Source organism: Ursus arctos, unplaced genomic scaffold (genome assembly GCF_023065955.2).
Source record: "Ursus arctos isolate Adak ecotype North America unplaced genomic scaffold, UrsArc2.0 scaffold_9, whole genome shotgun sequence".
NCBI classification, from domain to species: Eukaryota; Metazoa; Chordata; class Mammalia; order Carnivora; family Ursidae; genus Ursus; species Ursus arctos.
In genome coordinates, this window is record NW_026623111.1 from 59,774,838 (window position 1) to 59,785,663 (window position 10,826).

The 10,826-nt window shown below is 39.8% G+C and overlaps 1 protein-coding gene across 1 annotated transcript; it reads left to right on the forward strand.

Moving 5' to 3' along the window:
• Positions 1-3,333: 3,333 nt before the first annotated feature.
• Positions 3,334-9,715, forward strand: CXCL13 (C-X-C motif chemokine ligand 13). Its single transcript, XM_026509625.3, has 4 exons — positions 3,334-3,426; positions 5,000-5,132; positions 8,088-8,168; positions 8,884-9,715. Exons 1-4 carry the CDS (start codon positions 3,363-3,365, stop codon positions 8,936-8,938), a joined length of 333 nt encoding a protein of 110 aa, XP_026365410.1. The 5' UTR covers positions 3,334-3,362; the 3' UTR covers positions 8,939-9,715.
• Positions 9,716-10,826: the final 1,111 nt, after the last annotated feature.

Below are 10,826 nucleotides of genomic sequence, written 5' to 3' on the forward strand. Positions count from 1 at the left end.
AACCAAGTTATGTGTTTTTTATGTTTTAAAATTTATTTATTTATTTATTTATTTATTAGAGAGAGAGAGAGAGAGAACGACCAGAGGGAGCATGAGCAGGGGGAGGGGGAGGGGGAGGGAGAGGGGAAGCACAGAGGAAGATGGGGGGGGGGGAAGCAGGCTCCCTGCTCATCCTGGGGGCTCCTCCCAGGACCCTGGGATCATAACCTGAGCCAAAGGCAGATGATGCTTAACCGCTAAACCGACTAAGCCACCCTGGGGCCCCATGTGTTTTTATGTTTTTAAACAAAGGTATCTATAAGAGCTATTTTAAAAATAAAATCCCTTTGGGCCCTAAATCCATTGGTTTCATTTTTTTTTCTTGGATTCAAACTCTTTGCAATTTTTTACCCCTGCTATAAATGAGATCATGGAGAGTCATACTTGAAACTTCTAGAACCATCTGACTTCCCAACCTCCAACCCCATCTTGGGGCAGGCAGGTATAAGACTCCTTTAGTCAGTATAAGCTAAATCCAGAACTCTGAGCATTAAAAGGACCAAAATCAAACTTTAGAATTGCTCTGGAATTAGCTCCTTGACCCAGTGGCCCTATTTTAGCAAGAGCCAATTGGGGAATTTCCTAGATTTATTCAGAGTCCTCTTTCAGGTACCTTTGTCGCTATGTTCTTTCTGTTCTTGTCAGCATCACTCATTTTTGTTCTAACAAGGAGATATATAGTACACATAACAAAGGCAAATGTAAAAGTGCTACACTTGGTTCCCAAATCAAACTGCGCAAGAGTGAAATGAAAGAGACAGAGTCAGAAATTGGCCGTTTGCAAAAGAAACAAATTCCGTTGCCTACCTACTAAACGTAAGTGACCAGAATAATGTTATTCAGTCTAGGAATGCATTAATAGAAGACTAGTGCCTCGGACAAAGGAGGTAATGGGCTTCCTCTAGTTTGCATTGGCAAAACCATACTTGGGGTACTAGGGTATTTAGATGTATGTGTACACAAGTATGCGTATGAGTATCTGTGAGTCAGCGAAAGTATGGGAGGGCAAAAAGAAGAGCAGTCATGATTTAGGGGAAACAATGAAAAAGACCTAACAGATTTCAAAAAAGATAAATCAGGTGGTGGTTTATCTTTTTGAATATAAGTGATGAAAAGAAGAAGCCGAGAGAACTTCAAACTGCTATAAGTTAAAGGACCTAGAAATATTTACCTTCGAAGTGTGTACATGTGGGTTTTAGAGTGGAAATTAGTTAAGACGTGGTTGATACTGGATGGATGGACAGACGGATGGATAGACGGATGAATGGACAAACAGGCTATCTGTATGTGTCAGGCACTCTACCAAGAACTCTACATGTACTGTATGATTTCATTCCCCAAACAATCCTTTAAAATTAGTATTATCCCCGTGTGAAAACCGGTAAATATAAGACATAGATAAATTAAGTGACCTGTCCAAAGTCATTGACCGGGTGACTCCATAGTCTGTGCTCTTAACCTCCAGTTCATAACCCCGTGTGAGAGCCACGGAGTTTCACTGCTCAGATCGCCCTTGAAGAAATAACTTTCTGGCCAGCCACGAGAAGTACAGTTAGCTGACAGCCTCCAGCTGTTAACATCCCCAGGATCTGTTTGCACGTTCTACCAGAGACCATGCTGTTTCTGAGAAGCCCCAATGACTGAGCATGGCAGGGGTGGCAGGACCTGGATATTTCTGCCCACTGTGGGGCTCCTCTAATAGTCTTTTCTCAGGACACCCCCATCAGCTTGTCACAGACTTTGTGGGATCAGCACTGCAGTCTGAGGCTCTCCCTGCCCTCCTGTGCTCCTCCCCACTTTTATCCAACAGGAGTCATTCTGAAAACAACAACAACAATAACAACAACAACAGAAACTTCTTTTACTCTAACATCCATCTTAACATCTGCTTCCTGAGGGACCCAACTGGCACACACAGTGTCTTCAAATATTTGGGGTGCTATCTTATGAAAGAACATTTAGAATTGTTTTCGTATGGTGATAAGGGGTTGAATTAGGAGAAACTGGCTGAACTATTAAGGAAGCAGCTTTCACATATGCATACGGGAGAACTTTCTAGCAACTAGACCTGTGCAAACATTGGGAAGGCTGCCTCAACACTGATGAGTTTCAGTCACTGCAGTCACTCAGGCCAAGGGGAGAACTGCTTGTTGAAGGGCTGTGTGACATCACCACAACCCCCAGCCCATACACCGAGGAGCATCTGAGATGCTGAACATACACAATGCTAAGTGAGTAGCAAAAATCCAGTTGTTTAGGAAGCCAAACCTTCGATTTTTCAGTGGTTCAGTGGGTCTGGTTTCATATATCCATACCTGCATACTCCCAGGGCAGCCCAGTGGTTCTCCAGGCCAAACCACCCATTGTCCATATACTTTCTCCACTTTTTTTTTTTTTTTTTTTAAATCAAAGAGCTCCTGGCAGAGGAGTTAAGGCTATGGGCTCATGGTCCTCATGGGCTATTTCGCAGGATCAAAACCAAACTGCCCATATGCTTTGTTAAAACTGTAGTATTGACTTTAGCATCTGATGAAATTTTCATGATACCCGCCACTGCACCTGGTTTTCAAGCTCAAGAACCTGCATCCCAGAGACAGAAAGATTCTCCTCAAAGCTGTTGCCTCCCTTCCTTCAAGACACAGGCACATCAATGAGGAGACACGTACTTGCCCCTTCCAGGATTTCCACAATGGTCAAATCACATACATAATTACAGATTTCAGATAATGAAATGAAAAGTGGGAAAGTCTGGTAGAAAAACAGTAACCTAGTCAGCATAGGAATCTGTACATAAGGAGACATTCATTAGATCTGCAAATATTTACTGAGCACCTGCCAAAGGCTAGATTTTCTTACAGGGGACAGGGGCACAAGGATGCGCTCGACAGAGTCTCTAATTTGGGGAGCATGTATTCAAATGTCATTGAGAAGGCCTGCTGACCCTTTCCTGAGAGAAGCAATCAAAGCCACGACCACAGAGAGTGATTCTAAAGAGAGTGCTGTGGAACTGCCAGTCTGATGTCTTTTCCCTTTCTCCCCACCCCCAAATTTCTGCAGCATCCCTACCATTTATAGTCTACATTTTCAAGACTATTTCATTATACTTATAGTGCTCTGAAGCCAATTCATAAAATTTGCAAGGGGAGTTCAAAAAAAAGCAAGCTCAGCAGTATTTGGGGACTTTTAAAAATGATGACACAGCTGACCTATTGGAGACAAAGGCAGTGGGAGGGCCTTCACTGGCATAAATAAATAGGAGTCTCTGTGCTCAGAACCCACAGTTTAGACCCAGAGCTGAAGTCTGAACTCCACCTTGAGGCAGAATGAGGTTCACCCTGGGATCTCTGCTGCTCATACTGCTGGTCTGCAGCCTCCCCCCTGTCCATGGTGAGAACTTTCACATACCTTATCATTGTGCTTTGTGCAGAAATAGTCTTCGCCATTCCTTTCTTTCTTTTTTGTTTTAATTAGAAAATGGGGAGCAATATGACTGTGGGGGGGGGGGGACTACTCAACTGTTCCTAGATTTCTAAAAGTAAGGTGCTTAGAGATTTAACTCTTAGAAGCTAGAAGCACGTATGTTGTTAAGATTCTTATCCATAGATGGAGACATTGAAGTCCAGCGTCCGTGTGACTTATACTTGGCTTGTCTATTCCTGGTCTTTTTCAGATTCAGTTCTGCTGTAACTAATTCTCCCCGTGTGTATCTTCTTTGCTCTGCCTTTCAATGCTATCCCTTCTGACTAAACTCTTTATAGGGTTTAAAGATAATTGACCTCAACAGATTGGTCTCCTGCAGGGAATGTTTGGCTCGATTCTATATGGCTAGCTCTGACATGAGCCGTTGTAAACACGACACGGGTACTTAGGTACGTGCTTTCTGCAAACGAGCAGACTTCCAAGTCCAAATGGGGTGACTATGTTTGTGTAAATAGGTAAATATGCAGTTGAAGTTGTAAATTTTTATACAGCTGCAGAAATCCGAAGCATATGCAGAATGATATACTCTGCTCAGGTATAAAAGACAAATTTTTGTTCTTAAAGTGCAAGGAATTGTTTTTCAATTTTTATTTTGCTTCACATGCTATTTTTATTCTTCAAGACCTTTATCTCTTTCTTCCTCCATAAAGTTTTCCCATTGCCCTGGCAAAGTCCTCTGTTCCCATCGTGCAGTTTGGATCTTGGGTGTGAAATACAACATTCCGTGACATTTTAGTCTTTGTTCATTGGTTTCCTTCACCAAATTGTAAATGCCTTGAGAGCCAGGTCCTTTTTATTTGCCAATACATGTCAAGCATGGTGTAGGCGTTGGGTTTAAAGGGGGTAGAATTCATTAAAATACATGAGATAGATTACTCATAAAAGTACTTAGTACTAATCACCAGTGTTGTTGAATAAAAATAGTCTGGAATCTTTATTATTGGCCTTTGGTTGGTAATGACTTGCAGCTGATACGGTGGACCAGCATGTTACACAAAAACAAAAAATCTCTTCTGCGGTATTTCCTTGGAGAGACAAGGGAAGGGGTGGTTCAAGTGTGATAAGAGCGAGAACTCTGTTACAGCGTAGTATTGCTCAGGGGACACTGTAAGGAATTCGTATCTTCGGTTTTTATGTGTTTGGAGGGAAGATCAGTTGACTTGACACTATATTAATTATAACTGAGTTGTAAGTCCCCAGAGTGGTGGCCTTCAAATTTTATTATATAGACAGTCGCCTGAGCACCAATATAACACCATCACGAATTTCAAAAGGTGTTGTGTTTTTCGAAAGCTGATTTTATTTTTCAGGTTTTGGTAGAAAATGTTTAAAAATAAGCCAAGACAAGCAGAAATACACCAACTCAAAGCGCCGACTTGAAATTTTTAAATCTTCAAATGCGCCGCTTGAAAGATTCGTCATTAAATTCAAGTTCTGCGTTGTATGCCGAGGGGATTAAAATAACTGATTGTGTTTACAGGTGTTCTGGAGGCCTACAATACCAACTTAAAGTGCAAATGCATCCAAGAGGCCTCAGTCATTATCCCGATGCACCACATCGACAAGCTTCAGGTCTTCCCCCCTGGGAATGGGTGCCCGAACAAAGAAATCATGTAAGTTGCAGGAGAAATGCTTATGTGATGCTTTTCTTCCCTCGAGAATCAGATCCAACGTTGCCACATAGTATCTTTTCAGTATTGTTCAGGTATGCAACATAGAATTCTTACTCAAGAATCTCAAAGTGATTTACTTTGAGAATTGCTAACAATTCTCAAGCTAATAATGAGACTCCGTAATATTTATTAAATACCTGTTTTGCAGTGGCCCTGAGGTAAGCGCTTTCCACACCTTCACTCATCTTACTCCTTTAACAGCCCTATTAAGTTACCTTAGTGTCTATATCACTCCTCTACAGAGGCAGAAACTGATGCTTGGGGAGGTTAATGAACTGCCCTGAGGCATACCACTAGAAATCGACAGAACCAGGACTCCACCCAGGTGTTCCCCCACCCAGCTTCTTCTCTCCTCCGCCAAATTCAAATTGCCAGCAGAAGCAGACACTTTGCTCCCCAGAAGTTAAAGAGCAGGAAAATAAGTATTCACAACAGTCCTTGGTCCGAACATCTGTTTTACGGAACTGTCCTTTAGCTTTAAGATCAACTTTGATTGAAGAGTTAGGCTAAGGGGACAGTAGTGGCTGCAAGAAATTCAATAGGTATCTTCTTTTACTGAAATGTTGTGTCTATTTTTTTATTATGTTATGTTAGTTACCACACAGTACTTCATTAGTTTTGATGTAGTGAGTGACCCTTCCTTTTCAGTGCTTTCAGAGAAATCTGTTCATACTTCTATCATAGCATTTTTCATGGTACATCAAATGAGAATTTACACATTGCATATAAAGCTCATAGTACAGTGTCTGGCACAGTAATAAATGTAATAAATGTTCAGTAAATATTAGCTGTGATTATAGCATCACTATGTTGGAACAATCAGGTTTGTGGTGCTCGCTCTCCCTCTCTCTCTCTCTCTCTCTCTCCCACTTCCACCAGAAGATAAGTTCTTTATACACAGGAATCAGATTTATTTGTTTCTCTCCTCCCCAGTGCTCTATCCTTTCCCTGGCATAGAACAGAGGTACAACCAATGCTGGATTGTTACACTTAATATTTTAAATAGCGCCTACAGATCTTTTGTGTATAACTACTTGGAAAATTGATTTCTCCTTCTTCACTCTGTCTTTATGAACCAAGCCCCTGCAATACCTTGAAGTATGAGGTATAGCGTCTTTCTCAGGGCATCCCTGAGTTCATTTTCATTAGCTACCCTTCCCTTGGACTTCTTTAGACTGTTGATGTGTTTGTAAGCAGCTGTTTTTTGTTTGTCCCATTTTGCTATGTGCTTTGGGTCTCTCGCCCTAGTTGGATTCAACTTGTAAAAAAAAAAATATACGGGATATTAAAAATATGTATGAAATCTTTTCATTAAAAAAGCATTATGCTTTCCCTAATGTCTTCACCAATGAAGGTTCTAACTAAACCACAATTATTGTCCTCAAACTCAGAGATGTCAGTGAGCACTGGGTGTTATACACAACTGATGAATTGTTGAACACTACACCTGAAACTAATGATGTACTCCATGTTGGCTGATTGAATTAAAAACAAACAAACAAACAAACAAACCTCAAAGATGCCAAGTCTAGCCATGACCTATTTGGGAGCAGTTCCTCTAGCTATGTAGAAAACTGAGACTCTCTCTCTTTCTTCTTAAATTACATTTCCTCTACTGTGAGTCATCTCTCACCTCTCAACCTGAGGAAGTAATGTATCCTAATTTTCTCTTTGTTAACTTCAATCATTTTGAAGTGACAAGAATTTGATTTTATATCTTCTCCCCAAATTTCTGTGTTTCTGAATTTTAATCAGATATAGAAAAAAAGCTGGAAATTATGAGAAACTCATAGCAATCAGGATAAAAATACTGTGAGTGGTCAGAAATTTATTTTCCATCATGAACTCTGAAACAGAACTGGAAGGTTCTGCCCAAGAACGCAACAATGCTATGACCTCTGACCTCTCTAAGATTCAGTTAAAGGGTAGAGTTTCAAAGCTAGATGGATGGATCCTTGCTGTTATTTCATAACTAAGGTAAATGTCAAGAAATTGTTTTGTTCAACGTCCACCCCAATAGAGAGTTGAGTGTCCCAGTTTGCTATCACCAGGAAGACCTCACATCCTCCACTGCAGGTAAAATATTTGATGCTGTGTCCAGCACTTGATAACCATTCGGATCCTGCCCGTGTAGAGTGGTGGCTATCTGGAGATGGATAATTTCATCTGGGTGCTGCCCTACTGCTGCATTTGCTGTGCAGTCTTGGGCAAGTCATTCAAACTCTCTACACCTCAAGTTCCTTATGTGAATGTGAGGAAATAATAGTTCTCTAGCATAGGATCTGTGTGAGATTGAGCAAATTCATGCCACCTGCTGAGCATAGTGACTCACACATTGTAAGTGCTTGATCAATATTAGCTAGGAATTATCATGGCTGCTTTTGTTGTCGTCGAATCTCTTAGAGCAGTGAAAGCCTCACTAACTAGAGGTTCAACAAAATGCAGATGTCACTCTCCCACATTCAATTTCATTGAACTTTTTTCAAATAAAATTTCCTCAAGAGAGTGGTTTCTAGAGTTTACTTCATTCTCCCAAGCTCAATAGACAAACACATTTTAAAGATGTTGTGATACAGATTTCTAAGGGAGCCAATCTTGGAGTCAGCTATTTGGTCACCTCCAATTCATGGGAAGACTGTCAGCAAAGCATTAACCCCTGACACTTGAGATTCTAGAAACTTCATCTGCAGCTCCACGGGCTCACATACGACTGTTCTGCAAAGGCTTTCCTTGCTCCTCAGAACTCATACTACAAGTCACCTACTTCAGATCCTAAACTGCCCACTTCCAATTTTACTTCATCCAGGAATATTTTTATACTCAAGTTCCCTAAGTGCAGTATTGATGAAAATGTAACACTGTTTTTTTTTTAATTTTTGTTTCTTTTCCCCCCAGAATTTGGAAGAAGAATAAGTCAGTTGTATGCTTGAACCCTCACTTCAAATGGACACAAAAATTAGTAAAAATATTACAGAGGTAAGTCTGGCATTCCAAGGGTTTCCAGATTCCAATTAGTACTGAAGGGTTTCCTTTTGATGGGCAGTCAAAATGGAGACCATTTTAAATTTATGAGACATTCCAAAGACAAATACCCATTCTTCACTGTCTCTTTTCAAATGAGTAAGGGTGACTGATTTCAATAGCTCAATAAATTAAATTGGAAGCCAATATGTACAATATTCCTTGTTTGACATCTTTAAGGGAAAGCCGGTTTCTAGTAAGCTTTCTCTATGGAATATTACTCAGCCATCAGAAAGGATGAATACCCACCATTTGCATTGACATGGATGGAACTGGAGGAGATTGTGCTAAGTGAAATAAGTCAAGCAGAGAAAGACAATTATCATATGGTTTCACTTATTTGTGGAACATAAGGAATAGCATGGAGGACATCAGGAGAAGGAACAAAAAAATGAAGGGGGGGGAATCAGAGAGGGAGATGAACCATGAGAGACTATGGACTCCAGGAAACAAACTGAGGGTTTCAGAGGAGAAGGGGGTGGGAGGATGGGTTAGCATGGTGATGGGTATTAAGGAGCTCACGCATTGCAATGAGCACTGGGTGTTATACGCAAACAATGAACCATGGAACACTACATCAAAAACTAATGAAGTACTGTATGGTAACTAATATGACATAATAAAAAAATATAAAAAATAAACACGACTCTTGTTTTTCTTTTTATTACAGAAAAAATGCTCCTTCAACTCGGCCAGCTCCAGTGGTTAAGAAAAGGATCAAGTGATGCCAATATCCCCACTAAGGACACCTGTATTCTCCCCAAACCTGCTCTGAGTTTTAGTTTTGTATTTGGATGAATCTTTCCAAGAAAAAGAACTTCCCCATATTAGCAAGCATGAAAATATATGTAAAAATATCCCTAGAGCAGCTGATGGGGCCAAGTTGGGCTTTTTGAAAAATATGGTACCCTATATACTTGGGCTGTGCACTCTCATTCATCACAGAGGAAAGTTTCTTTGAGGATAATTACTTAGTAATAAATCACATAAGTTTCTTTTAATAGTATGCCTATTGCTTAGTGCTAAATTTTTTTCTAGAAAATAAGGGAACAAGAATTTAAACCTCAAATCTGAACATGTGGCTTGAGTTAAGAAGGAAATGATGGAATTCATTTCAATCATTTTACACTGTAAGAAAAGCAGTCTTCCATAAGAGACTTGAAACCTGCCTGGGAAACCCATGGAATTTTATGAGACAGAGGGCTCTCATAGTTGGTATCTTCCGTTTAAAAGCTCAGTATTGAGAGAAATGGGGTCCTACTTCTAAGAGTTCTTTTATGAGATTTACTGTCATATACAAAAACTAGTAACATTCAATGATCCCTAGACTTAAATTCATAGAATATTCAGGAAAAGCATTTAAGCTGATGTTCAGATGTACTCTTTTATACATTTGCTTTGACGAACATTTTTTACTCACATCTTTTGCACAGACTTTTTTTTTCTTGGTCTCTGGTACCTGATTCTTTAATGCTTCTTATTAATCTAATGCTATTCAATAAACTTGAGTAAACGTTTTACTTAATTATGAGCAACTCATTCTTACCAGAGCATTTGCTCAAATGTAGACATTCTCTGACTCATCACAATGAAAAGTAGGATTTCATCATATTAATTTCTATTTGCATGATACTTGCCTTTTACAGAAGATCTAAATTATGTGGCAATGGGTGAGTGAATTTATTCCTGATATTAACACAGTGAGAAAATGCTTGACTATGAGAGTCTCTTTTCCTTGATATTTCCTCCAGAAATTTCCAAACTCTTACCAAAACCTATTTTCACTGTCTCATTATATTGATTCTTAAAATCTCCAATGTTTCCTTTAACAAAGTTTTACACTGGGTTGGACAAACAGAAGAAGATCCTTAAACCCCCATCCTCTCCTTCCCTGGATGCAGCCTGGCTCTCCTGGGCTGAGCTCCACTGTCCTAGCGTCCCTCATTCCTCTTGCCACTTTAGGGGACCCACTTCAGCATGTCCAGGTTTGAAGCTATATCTGGCTCTTGATTTCGTTTGCTCTTTTTGTTTTTTTATTTATTTTTATTAAATAGATTTCTTGGATGGAAGTAAAGAACCTATTCATCCTACATTTTCTGTTGTCTACAATTCAGTGTTTCTTTCTTTAACACACACACAAAGGATTATAAAATGCCATCAAAATCCAGTATTCTAGCATTTTTCAGATTTCTACTTTAAGAGGTCAGGAATCATATCACTCTTAAGTTTTATTTTGGTCTTTGACAATGCAGCTACATGATTATTCAGGATCCTCAAATAAGAAATATTACCGTTTCACATGAGGCAGGTACTATTACCTTGATAGCCATGAAGAACCCTCATTTTACAGAGGTAGAATTTGTTAGTTACACAGGGGTTAGGTGACTTGCTCAAGGCCATACAGCTACTAAACAACAAACCAAAATTCAAACCCAGGCAGAGTTCATGCTTCTAATCACCATACTATGCTGACTCTATATTGGAGTAGATCTCACCAGCTGCATTCTACAGAAACAGAAGCCGAGGCAATAAGACATTTACTTGTCCCAAATCACGTAACTAGTAAGAGACAAAACCAGAATTCAAATCTAAGGCCTCCTGATGCCTAAGCAA